At 34.4% G+C, this 19990-nt stretch overlaps 1 protein-coding gene across 1 annotated transcript in view; it reads left to right on the top strand.

Moving 5' to 3' along the window:
• Positions 1-16895, top strand: part of LOC140057016 (multiple epidermal growth factor-like domains protein 8) — a 37461-nt gene extending 20566 nt beyond the window's left edge. The window contains exons 23-42 of the mRNA XM_072102549.1: positions 4547-4551; positions 4661-4892; positions 5105-5225; positions 5392-5606; positions 5701-5942; positions 6257-6446; positions 7165-7348; positions 7633-7790; positions 8062-8200; positions 8317-8569; positions 8679-8811; positions 11165-11360; positions 11629-11852; positions 12650-13056; positions 13310-13526; positions 13711-13830; positions 13995-14219; positions 14337-14433; positions 14568-15427; positions 15592-16895. Coding sequence (XP_071958650.1) covers positions 4547-4551; positions 4661-4892; positions 5105-5225; positions 5392-5606; positions 5701-5942; positions 6257-6446; positions 7165-7348; positions 7633-7790; positions 8062-8200; positions 8317-8569; positions 8679-8811; positions 11165-11360; positions 11629-11852; positions 12650-13056; positions 13310-13526; positions 13711-13830; positions 13995-14219; positions 14337-14433; positions 14568-15427; positions 15592-15852 — 4479 coding nt within the window. The 3' untranslated portion in view covers positions 15853-16895. The remainder of the gene's footprint in view (positions 1-4546; positions 4552-4660; positions 4893-5104; positions 5226-5391; positions 5607-5700; positions 5943-6256; positions 6447-7164; positions 7349-7632; positions 7791-8061; positions 8201-8316; positions 8570-8678; positions 8812-11164; positions 11361-11628; positions 11853-12649; positions 13057-13309; positions 13527-13710; positions 13831-13994; positions 14220-14336; positions 14434-14567; positions 15428-15591) is intronic.
• The last annotated feature ends 3095 nt before the right edge of the window (positions 16896-19990 follow it).

Below are 19990 nucleotides of genomic sequence, written 5' to 3'. Positions count from 1 at the left end.
AAGAATAGAACTGTAATGAGACTTACTGTACAATGTATTAGTCAGGGCCATACAGTAGGTAGGAAGAAGAATAGAACTGTAATGAGACTTACTGTACAATGTATTAGTCAGGGCCATACAGTAGGTAGCAAGAAGAATAGAACTGTAATGAGACTTACTGTACAATGTATTAGTCAGGGCCATACAGTAGGTAGGAAGAAGAATAGAACTGTAATGAGACTTACTGTACAATGTATTAGTCAGGGCCATACAGTAGGTAGCAAGAAGAATAGAACTGTAATGAGACTTACTGTACAATGTATTAGTCAGGGCCATACAGTAGGTAGGAAGAAGAATAGAACTGTAATGAGACTTACTGTACAATGTATTAGTCAGGGCCATACAGTAGGTAGAAAGAAGAATAGAACTGTAATGAGACTTACTGTACAATGTATTAGTCAGGGCCATACAGTAGGTAGGAAGAAGAATAGAACTGTAATGAGACTTACTGTACAATGTATTAGTCAGGGCCATACAGTAGGTAGGAAGAAGAATAGAACTGTAATGAGACTTACTGTACAGTGTATTAGTCAGGGCCATACAGTAGGTAGGAAGAAGAATAGAACTGTAATGAGACTTACTCTACAATGTATTAGTCAGGGCCATACAGTAGGTAGGAAGAAGAATAGAACTGTAATGAGACTTACTCTACAATGTATTAGTCAGGGCCATACAGTAGGTAGGAAGAAGAATAGAACTGTAATGAGACTTACTGTACAATGTATTAGTCAGGGCCATACAGTAGGTAGCAAGAAGAATAGAACTGTAATGAGACTTACTGTACAGTGTATTAGTCAGGGCCATACAGTAGGTAGGAAGAAGAATAGAACTGTAACCAAATAGTTGTTCATAACTGTATGTTTTAACTTCTAGTTGTATTTAAGTTTAAATCAATGTTTTTGGATAATGAATTTTAGTTTAGTTGTATGTATTTGAATGAATTGTTTTATTCATTATTTTAATTGTAGGAATGGTGGGTCCTGTTACATACCATGTAGTGGACTTATTCATTATTTTTAATTGTAGGAATGGTGGGTCCTGTTACATACCATGTAGTGGACTTATTCATTATTTTAATTGTAGGAATGGTGGGTCCTGTTACATACCATGTAGTGGACTTATTCATTATTTTAATTGTAGGAATGGTGGGTCCTGTTACATACCATGTAGTGGACTTATTCATTATTTTAATTGTAGGAATAGTGGGTCCTGTTACATACCATGTAGTGGATTTATTCATTATTTTAATTGTAGGAATGGTGGATCCTGTTACATACCATGTAGTGGACTTATTCATTATTTTAATTGTAGGAATGGTGGGTCCTGTTACATACCATGTAGTGGATTTATTCATTATTTTAATTGTAGGAATGGTGGGTCCTGTTACATACCATGTAGTGGACTTATTAATTATTTTAATTGTAGGAATGGTGGGTCCTGTTACATACCATGTAGTGGACTTATTCATTATTTTAATTGTAGGAATGGTGGGTCCTGTTACATACCATGTAGTGGACTTATTCATTATTTTAATTGTAGGAATGGTGGGTCCTGTTACATACCATGTAGTGGACTTATTCATTATTTTAATTGTAGGAATGGTGGGTCTTGTTACATACCATGTAGTGGACTTATTCATTATTTTAATTGTAGGAATGGTGGGTCCTGTTACATACCATGTAGTGGACTTATTCATTATTTTAATTGTAGGAATGATGGATGGGTCCTGTTACATACCATGTAGTGGACTTATTCATTATTTTAATTGTAGGAATGGTGGGTCCTGTTACATACCATGTAGTGGACTTATTAATTATTTTAATTGTAGGAATGGTGGGTCCTGTTACATACCATGTAGTGGACTTATTCATTATTTTAATTGTAGGAGTGGTGGGTCCTGTTACATACCATGTAGTGGATTTATTCATTATTTTAATTGTAGGAATGGTGGGTCCTGTTACATACCATGTAGTGGACTTATTCATTATTTTAATTGTAGGAATGGTGGGTCCTGTTACATACCATGTAGTGGATTTATTCATTATTTTAATTGTAGGAATGGTGGGTCCTGTTACATACCATGTAGTGGACTTATTCATTATTTTAATTGTAGGAATGGTGGGTCCTGTTACATACCATGTAGTGGATTTATTCATTATTTTAATTGTAGGAATGGTGGGTCCTGTTACATACCATGTAGTGGACTTATTCATTATTTTAATTGTAGGAATGGTGGGTCCTGTTACATACCATGTAGTGGACTTATTCATTATTTTAATTGTAGGAATGGTGGGTCCTGTTACATACCATGTAGTGGACTTATTCATTATTTTAATTGTAGGAATGGTGGGTCCTGTTACATACCATGTAGTGGACTTATTCATTATTTTAATTGTAGGAATGGTGGGTCCTGTTACATACCATGTAGTGGACTTATTCATTATTTTAATTGTAGGAATGGTGGGCCCTGTTACATACCATGTAGTGGATTTATTCATTATTTTAATTGTAGGAATGGTGGGTCCTGTTACATACCATGTAGTGGACTTATTCATTATTTTAATTGTAGGAATGGTGGGTCCTGTTACATACCATGTAGTGGACTTATTCATTATTTTAATTGTAGGAATGGTGGGTCCTGTTACATACCATGTAGTGGATTTATTCATTATTTTAATTGTAGGAATGATGGGTCCTGTTACATACCATGTAGTGGACTTATTCATTATTTTAATTGTAGGAATGGTGGGTCCTGTTACATACCATGTAGTGGATTTATTCATTATTTTAATTGTAGGAATGGTGGGTCCTGTTACATACCATGTAGTGGACTTATTCATTATTTTAATTGTAGGAATGGTGGGTCCTGTTACATACCATGTAGTGGACTTATTCATTATTTTAATTGTAGGAATGGTGGGTCCTGTTACATACCATGTAGTGGACTTATTCATTATTTTAATTGTAGGAATGGTGGGTCCTGTTACATACCATGTAGTGGACTTATTAATTATTTTAATTGTAGGAATGGTGGGTCCTGTTACATACCATGTAGTGGACTTATTCATTATTTTAATTGTAGGAATGGTGGGTCCTGTTACATACCATGTAGTGGACTTATTCATTATTTTAATTGTAGGAATGGTGGGTCCTGTTACATACCATGTAGTGGACTTATTCATTATTTTAATTGTAGGAATGGTGGGTCCTGTTACATACCATGTAGTGGACTTATTCATTATTTTAATTGTAGGAATGGTGGGTCCTGTTACATACCATGTAGTGGACTTATTCATTATTTTAATTGTAGGAATGCTGGGTCCTGTTACATACCATGTAGTGGACTTATTCATTATTTTAATTGTTGGAATGGTGGGTCCTGTTACATACCATGTAGTGGACTTATTCATTATTTTAATTGTAGGAATGGAGGGTCCTGTTACATATCATGTAGTGGACTTATTCATTATTTTAATTGTAGGAATGGTGGGTCCTGTTACATACCATGTAGTGGACTTATTCATTATTTTAATTGTAGGAATGGTGGGTCCTGTTACATACCATGTAGTGGATTTATTCATTATTTTAATTGTAGGAATGATGGGTCCTGTTACATACCATGTAGTGGACTTATTCATTATTTTAATTGTAGGAATGATGGGTCCTGTTACATACCATGTAGTGGACTTATTCATTATTTTAATTGTAGGAATGGTGGGTCCTGTTACATACCATGTAATGGATTTATTCATTATTTTAATTGTAGGAATGGTGGGTCCTGTTACATACCATGTAGTGGACTTATTCATTATTTTAATTGTAGGAATGGTGGGTCCTGTTACATACCATGTAGTGGACTTATTCATTATTTTAATTGTAGGAATGGTGGGTCCTGTTACATACCATGTAGTGGATTTATTCATTATTTTAATTGTAGGAATGATGGGTCCTGTTACATACCATGTAGTGGATTTATTCATTATTTTAATTGTAGGAATGGTGGGTCCTGTTACATACCATGTAGTGGACTTATTCATTATTTTAATTGTAGGAATGGTGGGTCCCGTTACATACCATGTAGTGGACTTATTCATTATTTTAATTGTAGGAATGGTGGGTCCCATTACATACCATGTAGTGGACTTGTTCATTATTTTAATTGTAGGAATGGTGGGTCCTGTTACATACCATGTAGTGGACTTATTAATTATTTTAATTGTAGGAATGGTGGGTCCTGTTACATACCATGTAGTGGACTTATTCATTATTTTAATTGTAGGAATGGTGGGTCCTGTTACATACCATGTAGTGGACTTATTCATTATTTTAATTGTAGGAATGGTGGGTCCTGTTACATACCATGTAGTGGACTTATTAATTATTTTAATTGTAGGAATGGTGGGTCCTGTTACATACCATGTAGTGGACTTATTCATTATTTTAATTGTAGGAATGGTGGGTCCTGTTACATACCATGTAGTGGACTTATTCATTATTTTAATTGTAGGAATGGTGGGTCCTGTTACATACTATGTAGTGGACTTATTCATTATTTTAATTGTAGGAATGGTGGGTCCTGTTACATACCATGTAGTGGACTTATTCATTATTTTAATTGTAGGAATGGTGGGTCCTGTTACATACCATGTAGTGGACGAATTCTTCTGACTAATATCAGCAGCGGTGGTATTACATCAAATCAACCTCATAAATCAAGATTATGGCCAGAAGAAGTAAATTATTGTTTGATGGTATTGAGTGTGTTTGAGAGTGTACAACAAGAGGTCACCCAACCATTGGCTGTTCCTACTATCTCATTTACAATGCAGAAAGATATCAACATTGACTGCAGGGTATGTTGTCTAAATAAACACAAGCAATAATATGTTTTTTTTTTCTTTTTGTTTACAATTTGTATCTTAATTGCACTCATTTCTCTATATTGGTTTATACTATGTTTAACAATTTTAATCTATTTTACTTCAATATGACACAAACAATTGTCTGGTTATTTCATTCTTGAATTGAGTCATAGTTTATGACGTGATTATTTTATCTATTTTAGCTTGAGTTTGTGACGGTGTATGACGGCATGGCACTGAACGTGAGTGGCACTCACGGTAAAATACTTGGAAAGTTTTGTGGTGAAGGTTTACCACAGCATTTAACAGTAACTGCCTATTCAGGTAAATAATACTAATCTTGTTTTTACTTATATTTATTGTACATCTTGTTATTCTTACTAATCTTGTGTAAAAATGTACAATGACATTTATATTTAGAATTAGCTAAAATAATAACTGAACATTTTATTAATGAATGAACACCGACCTAATTGTACTTGTATTTTAGGTATCTTAACAGTACTCTATAAAACAAGACCATCTACAGACAGTGAGACATACGGTTTTAAAGCCCTTTTTCAAGTACATTCATGCCCTAAAAATTGCTATGGTAACAGAAAATGTGTAAATGGGGAATGTGTTTGTAAAGAGGGTTTCCATGGCAATATGTGTGAAATGAAGATTTGTCCAAATCAATGTAGCAGGCATGGCGTTTGTAATGAGGTAAGCAATTTATAGTGTGAATTCATTCCGAATGAATATGTTTTGCTGCATGGGATATCTGAGTGTTTCATTCAATTTACATGTTTGATTACAGGCTCTAGGTTTGTGTGTTTGTGATGCTGGTTTTGGTGGAGTATCTTGTAATCAAGGCATTGATAATAAAACTGTTGTATGGACTACAATATTTGACCCTGACATGTTGCCCAATGCCAAGATTTGTGGGCAAGACTACCCTTGTGGACGTGATAGTCATGTCATGCTGAAGACACCTGACGGCAATCTCATCATTTTTGGTGGTTTCTCTATGCAACATGGATTTATGAATGATATTTGGAGGTAATTTTAACTACACTTGACCCAGTATTAAAATGCCCTACACACTTATCGTTTTTTAAACGTTTAATAATCTTCTTTGTAATGTTTCAAGATTTCTTGTTTTTCTATCCTGATTTTTTTTTGTGTTCTGCATTTTAAATTAAACATTAATTTGATTAAAATGTTTTTCTTAAGTGGCTTTCCTTTTTCTGCTTTCAGAGTTTTTGCCTCTTTATTATTTATATTTAAAAATGTTGTTTTGAAAAAGAAATAATTTGACTTGACTGAGATAGATAACCTACTTTTACTCAAAGACAATTGTATGTTATTTACAGCTTCAATACCAGCTCACGTGAATGGAAAAAACAACAACCTTCGACGTCTTTAAAACCTTCTCCGAGGGGACATACTGCTGCATGTTACTACGGCAACAAGATGGTGATTTTTGGAGGTGAAGATTACAGTAAAGTGTTTGATGATATGTGGATTTTTGATATTGAAACTAAATTGTGGAATTTAGAATCTGTAAGTACCAATGATTATGTGGTCATGTATGCTTACATGGGGTTCTTAAAGTGGTGTTGCTACATACTGTATATAATGTAGTCCTTGTATGTTGTGCTTACATGGGGTTCTTAAAGTGGTGTTGCTACATACTGTATAATGTAGTCCTTGTATGTTGTGCTTACATGGGGTTCTTAAAGTGGTGTTGCTACATACTGTATAAAGTAGTCCTTGTATGTTGTGCTTACATGGGGTTCTTAAAGTGGTGTTGCTACATACTGTATAAAGTAGTCCTTGTATGTTGTGCTTACATGGGGTTCTTAAAGTGGTGTTGCTACATACTGTATAATGTAGTCCTTGTATGTTGTGCTTACATGGTTCTTATACATGTAGTACTTGCATCATTCCTGTATGCAGTGCTTCTTATGTTGTACAAATCTTTCTTATCTTTCTTGCATCCAAACTTCAGAGAATCCATCAACTTTTAACAAATCGTGTTTTACCTAAGGTACTCTCTCTCACTTTCTTATCCTTTGTTCTCTCTTAGTCTCAACCTGCATGTAAGTATAAATAGCCAGTGTAAATAGCCAGTGTAAATAGCCAGTGTAAATTGTTCATGTAATCCTATATCATCAATATTTTCCATGTAGTAATGTACATTTGTTGTCATTATTTACATTTTTGAAGTACTTTTGTGGTTTAATTAACAAGTGCATATATCTGCTTATTATCTTAATAGTTTGACAATGCACCACCAGCAGTTGCAGGTCATACACTTACAAAAATAGGAGGATCTTCCCCTGGATATCTAATCTTGATAGGAGGGTATTCCCCTGAACATGGCCTTAACCATGATACCTGGAAGTGTGTAGTACGCAGTCATTCCTGGAGGAAGGTTCCTACAACAGGAATATCTCCTACTGGTAATAAAATACATATTTCATTTGTGTGTGTTTTAATTAGTTTCTTCATATTCTACTCCTATGATATTGTGCAATATACATTTCAACTCATCTAATTATATAAGTAAGCCAACTTAAGTAAGCCAACTGAAGTAAGCAAACTTAAGTAAGCCAACTTAGCCTTAAGTCAGCCAACTTAGCCTTAAGTCAGTTCTGGAATCCATTTATAGACAGTCTGCTGATGTTTTTATCAACTTTCTTTTATCTTATATTGTGATATAAATGAATTCATATTGATTTCTAAGGTGTATATGGTCACACTACAGTTTACGATGAGAACACTCAAGCCCTCTATGTTTTTGGTGGATACATATTCCGAGTTAACCAAACTGAAATATCAGATCTTCTGTATGTGTTCAATATTCCATCAAAACATTGGAGTATCCTTCCAAATGAAGATTCTGTAAGTTAATAGTTTTATTGTTATATTTCCTCTTTTATGCGTTTTATATTTCAGAATGTAAGCTGGCCATCTCTCTGCATTTAGAAGGTTTAATACAACAAATTACACAAAATGATATAAAAATGTATATTGTTTGCTTGTCTGATGGCTGATAGCTTGTGGCATCTTTATTGTCTAGAATTTGAGAATGTTAATCCTCTTACACACAATGTTCTACAAACAGCAAACCTTTATAGTTTATTAAGTAATTATTGTATCTTTTGTATTTCAGCTGTCACCTCATCTGTTCCATTCAGCCATTAGCATTCAGGATAACATGATTGTATTAGGTGGTGTCGATGACAAATTAAAATTAACATACTCCATACTCGCCTATAGGTATATGTGTAACCAGTGGGTTAACCTAACAGGTTTGTTTGGTTCAATTGTATGTTTGCTCCTTATAAAGAGATTATAATGCAGTTATATATCTTAACGGCCATGTAATTCTGAAATATTTGTTTTGATTATTACTATTATTTTCCAGAATACTCAGTAGGGGAGACACCATTTATCAGCAAAGATCAGGCAATTGTTGCTATAGGAAATCGTATTTATGTGTATGGAGGACAAACAGGAATATCATATGGGTCTATTGTAGCACTTGATCTTCCTACTGATCTTTGTTCGTTAGAAACAACAAGGGATGGCTGTTATGAACGACCTGGATGTTCTGTTTGTGATGATTCAAAAAATCAAATCTACTGTTACAATAGCCAATCAGCTAGTGAGCCCAAAAGGTATAAGACCATTTATCATGTGATCCTAAGTTTTTAGTTTGTAGATAAATGGTAGGTTGGCTCCTGCTACTTTCTTGCCTTATAATCTAACCTTTCCTTTTCCATTCAGTTGCCAATCCGGAGGAGATTCATTTGGACGTGATCTATGCAACCAACAACGACTACAGGACCGTACTTGTAGCTTAGCAACATCATGTGCAGAGTGTGTTCCTAAATACCCATCATTTCCCAGTGCAAACAAGGTGGGATTATTAATTTATTATCTTATCTGACATAGTAAGATTTATAAAAGTAGTAGAATACTATTAAGGATGGTGCTTCTAAATAGTGTGAAGCTAGCCCTGTGACAATGATTATTTACTTATTTTATTTATTTAAACCTATTTATACAGGATAAAAACATATCAGGTATAGATGTATCACTTGTGACAATGATTATTTACTTATTTTATTTATTTAAACCTATTTATACAGGATAAAAACATATCAGGTATAGATGTATCACTTGTGACAATGATTATTACTTATTTTATTTATTTAAACCTATTTATACAGGATAAAACATATCAGGTATAGATGTATCACTTGTGACAATGATTATTTACTTATTTTATTTATTTAAACCTATTTATACAGGATAAAAACATATCAGGTATAGATGTATCACTTGTGACAATGATTATTACTTATTTTATTTATTTAAACCTATTTATACAGGATAAAACATATCAGGTATAGATGTATCACTTGTGACAATGATTATTTACTTATTTTATTTATTTAAACCTATTTATACAGGATAAAAACATATCAGGTATAGATGTATCACTTGTGACAATGATTATTACTTATTTTATTTATTTAAACCTATTTATACAGGATAAAACATATCAGGTATAGATGTATCACTTGTGACAATGATTATTACTTATTTTATTTATTTAAACCTATTTATACAGGATAAAACATATCAGGTATAGATGTATCACTTGTGACAATGATTATTACTTATTTTATTTATTTAAACCTATTTATACAGGATAAAAACATATCAGGTATAGATGTATCACTTGTGACAATGATTATTACTTATTTTATTTATTTAAACCTATTTATACAGGATAAAACATATCAGGTATAGATGTATCACTTGTGACAATGATTATTTACTTATTTTATTTATTTAAACCTATTTATACAGGATAAAACATATCAGGTATAGATGTATCACTTGTGACAATGATTATTTACTTATTTTATTTATTTAAACATATTTATACAGGATAAAACATATCAGGTATAGATGTATCACTTGTGACAATGATTATTTACTTATTTTATTTATTTAAACATATTTATACAGGATAAAAACATATCAGGTATAGATGTATCACTTGTGACAATGATTATTTACTTATTTTATTTATTTAAACCTATTTATACAGGATAAAAACATATCAGGTATAGCTGTATCACTTGTGACAATGATTATTTACTTATTTTATTTATTTAAACATATTTATACAGGATAAAACATATCAGGTATAGATGTATCACTTGTGACAATGATTATTTACTTATTTTATTTATTTAAACCTATTTATACAGGATAAAAACATATCAGGTATAGATGTATCACTTGTGACAATGATTATTTACTTGTTTTATTTATTTAAACCTATTTATACAGGATAAAAACATATCAGGTATAGATGTATCACTTGTGACAATGATTATTTACTTATTTTATTTATTTAAACCTATTTATACAGGATAAAAACATATCAGGTATAGATGTATCACTTGTGACAATGATTATTTACTTATTTTATTTATTTAAACATATTTATACAGGATAAAACATATCAGGTATAGATGTATCACTTGTTTTACATGTTTTATCAGGTATAGATGTATCACTTGTTTTACATGTTTTATCAGGTATAGATGTATCACTTGTTTTACATGTTTTATCAGGTATAGATGTATCACTTGTTTTACATGTTTTATCAGGTATAGATGTATCACTTGTTTTACATGTTTTATCAGGTATAGATGTATCACTTGTTTTACATGTTTTATCAGGTATAGATGTATCACTTGTTTTACATGTTTTATCAGGTATAGATGTATCACTTGTTTTACATGTTTTATCAGGTATAGATGTATCACTTGTTTTACATGTTTTATCAGGTATAGATGTATCACTTGTTTTACATGTTTTATCAGGTATAGATGTATCACTTGTTTTACATGTTTTATCAGGTATAGATGTATCACTTGTTTTACATGTTTTATCAGGTATAGATGTATCACTTGTTTTACATGTTTTATCAGGTATAGATGTATCACTTGTTTTACATGTTTTATCAGGTATAGATGTATCACTTGTTTTACATGTGGTCCTGTTTATAGAAAATAAAAGGTTAAAACATGCATAAAAAATTCTATAAAACTTGTAAAAACAGTAAAATAACAAAGTCAAAAATATATGTACATTTATGATAAAAGTATGATTAAACGTAGCACATTGTGTATGTCTTTCCTGATGTTTGATGTAAAGTAGTATAAATGTATAATTTTGTTTGTTTGTAGACATGCAAATGGTGCACATATTGCCCTAAGGGGCAGTGCATTAGTATTGATGAGGAATGCGATGATACCATGATGTGTAGAACAGAACATGCTATTCTACGTGATGTTGATTGTCCTGAATCAAAATGTGCTGCCTCAACATGTAGCCAGTGTCATGATCTTAATTGTATATGGACAAACCATGTACTGAGGCTAAGTAAATACTCATTTTTTTTAAGCATTCAGGATGTTTACAGCATGTTTTAATTTAATGATCTAGATTCTAAAAAGTTTCTTTCTTTCTCTACTTCATTAATTCTACTTATCTAAACAGTGTGATCATTTAACTTTTAAGTTTCTTTCTTTCTCTATTTCATTAATTCTACTTATCTAAACAGTGTGATCATTTAACTTTTAAGTTTCTTTCTTTCTCTACTTCATTAATTCTACTTATCTAAACAGTGTGATCATTTAACTTTTATTAGGTGAAAATAGAAATCATATGAATCCGTTGCATTCATATGCATGGAATTGTTATCATGAAAACATTTTCACGAATGCACCAGATGATATTAAAAAGCAACCAAGCCAATATACATCAACGTGCCCTGAACCATGTCTACAAAACGAGTCATGCCGACAGTGTCTACATAAAGCAGGTTCTGATAGTGGTTGGGAGTCTTGCGTTTGGAGCACTAACCTGAATCTGGTAATCTATGTGTTCATAATTTGTTGTACATAATCAAAGCACAGGATCCAATATCTTGGTTAATTCAACATACGTATTCATCTTGTCAACTCTCCCAATACCACACACCCTTATTAGGCTAGCACAGGATCCAATATCTTGGTTAATTCAACATACGTATTCATCTTGTCAACTCTCCCAATACCACACACCCTTATTAGGCTAGCACAGGATCCAATATCTTGGTTATTTCAACATACGTATTCATCTTGTCAACTCTCCCAATACCACACACCCTTATTAGGCTAGCACAGGATCCAATATCTTGGTTATTTCAACATACGTATTCATCTTGTCAACTCTCCCAATACCACACACCCTTATTAGGCTAGCACAGGATCCAATATCTTGGTTATTTCAACATACGTATTCATCTTGTCAACTCTCCCAATACCACACACCCTTATTAGGCTAGCACAGGATCCAATATCTTGGTTATTTCAACATACGTATTCATCTTGTCAACTCTCCCAATACCACACACCCTTATTAGGCTGGCCTAATGAATGTGTTTATAATGGTGAATTTGGAACCTTTTGGACGTTTCAAAAAGTCTAGTTTTGGGTTTCTGGTTTTCACCGAGTCTGATTGGGAGATTTGATTGCATTTGATACTTTACACAATCATATCAAACCATAGAAAAAGCCAGAAAATCAAATATCTGACTTATTTTAACATAACATTCACCTTATAGTACATAAGCAGTGTTAAAATTAAAAGTATACATTTTTAGTTACATGTAAATACTTTTTTTACAGTGCATGTCACCAACATATATCCATCTTCATTGCATTAATGGACTTTGTGGTGATTTTATTGACAATGTTGCATCTTGTCCACCTGAGGCCAGTGATCCTTGTAGTGTTAAGACACGTTGCCGGCATTGTTTACAAGAGTCTGGGTGTGGATGGTGCTCTAAACCAGGTGTCGATGGCGTTGGGGTGTGCTTAAAAGGAGCTGTTTATGGTTCACAGAATGGCAGATGCTTAACTCAACAATCAAATAAGGACACAAGTTCATTAGATGAAGAATGGCATTACTTTAAATGTCCACCAGAAAATGAGTGTCTGAACGGCCATCATGCTTGTTTTTCATGTGAGGATTGTAAGGACACACCTGAACATTATGAGTGTGAATGCCAATCTGGCTACAACTGTACTGGAGAGTAAGTGTGACACAATAGGGAGCTATTGATGTGCGACATTAGAATATGCCATTGTGTGCATGAATGTTTAATGGTTTCTGGGTCCAGACTGATCTTGACACATCGGTTGACCTGACCTAGTTTTTTTTGTCGCAAGCTCTTTAATTGTAGAATCAATTGCTTCAAATGCTTCTAATAAATAGAAATGTATCATCATATGTGTATGTTCATGAGGTAGTGTTTACTAATTTTCAGTTTGTTGTCTTAATTTTAGAATTCATAATGGTTGCGTGCCTCAGTGTGATCCACCGTGCAAGAATGGAGGAGTTTGTACTAAGTGTACATCACCTGGTTGTGAGAAGAATGAATGCAGGTGTGCATTTGGATATCTGGGTGGAGATTGCAACACGAAATGTGCTTGTAATGGACATAGTGATTGTCTAACAGTTAATAAGCTTTCTAAATGTACAGATTGCCAGGACTTTACAATGGTTAGTCAAATGGATTGCTTTTTTTTATTAGATTGGTTTCTTTTTAAAGTTTATAATGTTGGACGTTTTGGAAATTACTAGTTAGTTTGTGATGTGACATTGTATTAGTATATTAGTCTAGTTGTTTTTATTCAATAGATATATAAAGCACATTATTCACTAATACCAATTTGTCTTTCTAAAGGGTCCTCAATGTCAATATTGTATACCTAATTATGTTGGCAACCCAGTAAATGGAGGAGCTTGTAAAAGTTGCAGTTCACATTGTAACGGCAACTCTGATGAATGTATTCATGATAATGAGGTAAGCATAGTATTTAGTTTACATTCAATAAACTCTACAGAAACTGCATGCTTGCAACACCGCCATTGATGGCCACCTTTTCCTGGACCCTATGTGCTTACAGTAGCTTCAACTGTATATATTCACTGTGATAAGTTATAATGCTTTTAAAATGTTGTTATTAGTCGACAGTCTGCATAAATTGTCAAAACAACTCAGAAGGTGAAAAATGTGAGAAATGTAAGGCGGGATATTTCAAGCAAAAAGTGAAAGGTGGAAAGCACAAATGTGTAAAGTGTATTTGTAATGGAAACTGTGATACATGCGATGCAGAATCAGGTGAAGTTGATCGTGAGGCTTGTCGTAATAATACCACAACAGATCCTGAAGAAACTAAACTACATCAGCAGGTTGGTCTAATCGTTTACTCTCAACAAAATATATTCTTACTATATACGAAACATCACTGTGTATTAAGCATGGTACCTTATATGGCAAATTATAATAATAATTTACATTTTTTTAAGTGTGCAAAGTGTATGGTTGGATTTCATGGGTTTCCAAGCCTAGGGCAGCCATGTTATAAACTATTACAGCATGATAAAAAATTCTGTCCTACTGAAGGTAGTAAGTATTTTACTTATTTGTTTATGTATTTTGTTATCGTGTGGCACTATGAAGTAATAAATAATAATGGTTATGATAAAAATATGCTTTTGTTTGACATAAAACATATTGTGATGTTTGTCTTTGTACAGATTATGATATTACAGATTGCAGTCCAGAATCAGCAGAGCTGCCTATAGGAAGGCCTTCTTTTTTTTACATTGATGGTAAATCTGATCAGAATTTGTTCACTGATATCCAAGTGTCACATGGCGAATTTGACATGTTTATAGCCAGCAATGAGTTCCTAATTAAAACACTGACTGAAGACGCGTCAAGACGTGTTATTCACATCAACGACAGTGTCAAGCTACACAACTATGGATTTGAAATTCAAAGACGTCGCTCAACGAAAGTTGTACATTTGAACACCAACGATGCTTCCAAAGTTTACTATAATACATCCTTGGTTGATGTCAAACGGGACATCAGTAACAAAACAGTTTCATATCAAAATGAAGTATTTTATAGGTATTATGAAGTTACAGCAGATGGAATCAACAACTTTGTTTATATAAAATACTCAAAGTTTCTTGTCAGAATTAACAATGTGAGAGATCGACTTGTGATACATTTTCAACCTAGAATTAAACCTCGCTATTTTATAGTATTCTTATCTAAAGGTGATTCTTCATCATATTTGTCTACAAAGGCAGTGCTGAAACTCAGAAAAACAACTAAACCTCATATCGATCTGTTTGTATTCTTTTCTGTATTCTTTTCATCGTTCTTCATTCTATTGTCTTTGTGTGTTGTGGTTTGGAAGATCAAATTATGGCATGATAATCGACGAAGATTTCAAAGACAAACTCTGGAGATGGAAAACAGACGAAGTAGACCTTTTGGTTATGCTTTTGTGATGATCGATCAAAAACGTAATCGTCAGCGTAAATCTAGAAACCATCGGTCGCGTGGCGGAGAAACAAATCAACTTCCACTCCAACCAAATAAGGTTAGTTTTATGCAGAATTTTATTCTTTTGAGCATTCAATCATTACCACAGAATAAACCTTAAAAGATTTGCGACTTGTTTATCCATGCAGTAATTGGCGAGTTGCTCGCTGTTGAATACGTATGACTTCAGATTATGACTCGTAACTCTTTTTTTTTTTTCAGCAACCTCCTTCTTTCATTACCATAGAGCCAACCTTTGATGATCTTGCTACAGTTTGCACTGTAATAATGACTTTACCAGGAGGGGATACTGCTCCCACTAAAGGCTGCCTGGCATCTGCCTTGTTTAGTTTTAGACCACCGCCGCCTAAAATACAGGATAGTCGACAAAAGAATGCAGAGGAAATAAAACCAATGTTGGCTACCTACTATTCTAGAATGAGGCCAACTAGACTAGGTCAGCCAGCACCAGAGTGGTTGTAAAAACTAGACAATGATACTTTAATGTAACAAGAATACTTTATTTATGTGCTGAAAAAGTTGTAAAAATGAATTTTTGTATGGAAGTGAGAGATATTACAGTATGTTCGTATTGTCAAAGTAAGATATTAGTGTGTGGACAGCATTACGAGAAGTGTTTGTGAGACGCAGTGTGTCAAAGTAAGATATTAGTGTGTGGACAGCATTACGAGAAGTGTTGTGAGACGCAGTGTGTCAAGTACAATGCAACTTTTGATTTTGAATTTTGGACAAACAGGTTATTCTCAAAAAAGCAAATAATTATTGAAAATAATTCTGTGTTTCTTATTATGAGAAGAATATCATTATAATATTGTAATGTGTAAATATTTAAAAAGAAAATGAAATGTTTTAAAAAATGAATTTTAAATATAAACATGCAGATGTTCTACCAAGCTTTTATTAAAGAAAATAATATTAAGAGATTTGATTAATTTTAAAGTTTAACGTTGCCCACATTTAAAATATATTTGTAGGTGTCGTTTGTGTATATTGTTTGAAAAAATAAGTTGAATAAGGGAACATCTCTGTTTTTGAAAGAAATAGTAGCAGATTAAATTGATGCTTATTTAATACATTATAGTAGTAGTAACAAATGAATCACACAATTACATACCAATACAGTATTGTGACATTTAGAATTAATTCGTTTAATCTTTTTTAACTCAATTTTAAAATACTTTGTAAGAGTTGAATTATCTTCTTATTTAGTACATTACATGTGTTCCACATATTGGTGATCTTCCAGTGTCCGTACTGTATTTTATATCTATGCCAACCAGCATGCAATCATTGTCAACATCTACCATACGGGGTGCAGACAAAATTAGTAATGTCTCGAACGGCGCCCCGTACTACCAATCATGATAACTATTTATCATTTAGTTATAAATATAGATCATAATGAATTGAGAAAGTATACTTTTTTTTCTGAAAGCTGTTATTTGGTGTTTTATTAAGATAATAATGAAATAAATGGAGAATCTATTAATAATAACTTTGTAATCTTTATTGAAACATATCACATAAAATCTAACTTACTTTGGGACCCCTTTGGAAACAAGCCTTTGTGCTTAAATGGTTATCCCATGCTGCTTTCCATGTTATCCCCTGCTGCTGCTTTCCATGTTATCCCCTGCTGCTGCTTTCCATGTTATCCCCTGCTGCTTTCCATGTTATCCTCTGCATGTTATCCCCTGCTGCTGCTTTCCATGTTATCCCCTGCTGCTGCTTTCCATGTTATCCCCTGCTGCTGCTTTCCATGTTATCCCCTGCTGCTGCTTTCCATGTTATCCCCTGCTGCTGCTTTCCATGTTATCCCCTGCTGCTGCTTTCCATGTTATCCCCTGCTGCTGCTTTCCATGTTATCCCCTGCTGCTGCTTTCCATGTTATCCCCTGCTGCTTTCCATGTTATCCCCTGCTGCTGCTTTCCATGTTATCCCCTGCTGCTTTCCATGTTATCCCCTGCTGCTGCTTTCCATGTTATCCCCTGCTGCTGCTTTCCATGTTATCCCCTGCTGCTTTCCATGTTATCCCCTGCTGCTGCTTTCCATGTTATCCCCTGCTGCTGCTTTCCATGTTATCCCCTGCTGCTGCTTTCCATGTTATCCCCTGCTGCTGCTTTCCATGTTATCCCCTGCTGCTGCTTTCCATGTTATCCCCTGCTGCTGCTTTCCATGTTATCCCCTGCTGCTGCTTTCCATGTTATCCCCTGCTGCTGCTTTCCATGTTATCCCCTGCTGCTGCTTTCCATGTTATCCCCTGCTGCTTTCCATGTTATCCCCTGCTGCTGCTTTCCATGTTATCCCCTGCTGCTGCTTTCCATGTTATCCCCTGCTGCTTTCCATGTTATCCCCTGCTGCTGCTTTCCATGTTATCCCCTGCTGCTTTCCATGTTATCCCCTGCTGCTTTCCATGTTATCCCCTGCTGCTGCTTTCCATGTTATCCCCTGCTGCTTTCCATGTTATCCCCTGCTGCTGCTTTCCATGTTATCCCCTGCTGCTGCTTTCCATGTTATCCCCTGCTGCTTTCCATGTTATTCCCTGCTGCTTTCCATGTTATCCCCTGCTGCTGCTTTCCATGTTATCCCCTGCTGCTTTCCATGTTATCCCCTGCTGCTTTCCATGTTATCCCCTGCTGCTGCTTTCCATGTTATCCTCTGCTGCTTTCCATGTTATCCCCTGCTGCTTTCCATGTTATCCCCTGCTGCTTTCCATGTTATCCCCTGCTGCTTTCCATGTTATCCCCTGCTGCTTTCCATGTTATCCCCTGCTGCTGCTTTCCATGTTATCCCCTGCTGCTGCTTTCCATGTTATCCCCTGCTGCTGCTTTCCATGTTATCCCCTGCTGCTTTCCATGTTATCCCCTGCTGCTGCTTTCCATGTTATCCCCTGCTGCTGCTTTCCATGTTATCCCCTGCTGCTGCTTTCCATGTTATCCCCTGCTGCTGCTTTCCATGTTATCCCCTGCTGCTGCTTTCCATGTTATCCCCTGCTGCTGCTTTCCATGTTATCCCCTGCTGCTGCTTTCCATGTTATCCCCTGCTGCTGCTTTCCATGTTATCCCCTGCTGCTGCTTTCCATGTTATCCCCTGCTGCTTTCCATGTTATCCCCTGCTGCTGCTTTCCATGTTATCCCCTGCTGCTGCTTTCCATGTTATCCCCTGCTGCTGCTTTCCATGTTTTCTCAAGCCTTTGTTTGTATTGTTCTATGTATTTATTTTCCTTCATATTTTATCTGTTTCATAAATTGTGATGTCTGTGGAAAGCAATGAATATTACTTACTTACTAACCCACATCACATGCCGATGATACACGTGACACTGGCTTACGGGGAATTCCCCTATATGATACTGGGGAAATATTGTCGTATGTGGAGAGAAACAACATCGAGTAACAAAATACACAATATTTGCACGTTAAAATTCGGCTTATAGAATTAAATATTCACAAAGAAAGAATTTACTACCGTCATACAAGCTGTTTCATAAGGTGTACCTCAAGAAAGGAGTTCCATTCATGAATAAATGTTTTTAAGTCGAACGCTAAAATCTGGGCAAACAGTTTTCACGGTAAATAAGCATATAACATAATTTATTTGCTATACAATTTATGTTCACGTATACTTCATTATCTTTATGAACAATTCTTGCATGTCAAGACTAGACAAATAATGATAATACGTACGTATGTATACGTACGTACGTATACGTTACTTGTTCCAACCGCGCAAGTTCTAATTTATCAGTTAGAGATAACATCTTCAAGGTAAAATAATCCTAAATGGTTTTTTTAAATCCCCCAAAAAATAAATAAGGTCAAAATAAAAGAAGGAATCTTTTATTGATTTGATGTGAAATATAGATAATCAGATCAATCAGAGGCAATCCGCAAAAAAATGATCTTTTTGGTTGTTGATGACAAAAGAGGGTGCTTTGTTCCCGAATTATGACAATTATTGTTCAAGGGTTACTTTATTACACTTGCCTTTGTCCTTTTTATAATTTCAATTTATGCCTCCGTCCGGTCGACGCGACTGTTTATCCTACTATCCACTATCAAGGTTGAAATTGTTCTAAAAATATCACCGACTGACGTCATCGTATCCACACGTCGTTGAGAATGTATGTCACAGTAATATTTTATAGTCTTCATCGTTTGTGCCAAAACCCATCTCACCAAAAAGAATCCCATGGTTAATTTTTCACATAATGAAGCGGTATTTAAAAACATAATTGGTGTGCAGCACGTCCAACCTGATAAAGAACCGCTTGACTTTCCAGTACGTACGTCAATCTAAATCACTCTGACACTGGAGGAGGCGATAAAAAAAGACAATGAAGCTAGACAAGATTAGATTTCAGGTAGAGAACACATACACATAAACAACATGCAATACAATAATAATTAAATACAAATTTATTTATTTTATTAATTTCGCACACATTTATACAAACATACAAAAATAGCTTGATTGCGCCAAGGAGTGGCAAAAGATCTAAGAAGACTAGATTTTGCGTGAATATAACCAGTGGCGCATCAGGACCAATGCCTAACAAGTTTCACCAATTTTTATTGTGTTTCTTCTGAATTAGGCGTGC

The sequence above is a fragment of the Antedon mediterranea genome, chromosome 8 (genome assembly GCF_964355755.1).
Source record: "Antedon mediterranea chromosome 8, ecAntMedi1.1, whole genome shotgun sequence".
In the NCBI taxonomy this organism is placed as follows: domain Eukaryota; kingdom Metazoa; phylum Echinodermata; class Crinoidea; order Comatulida; family Antedonidae; genus Antedon; species Antedon mediterranea.
This window is presented reverse-complemented; position numbering and strand designations above follow the sequence as displayed.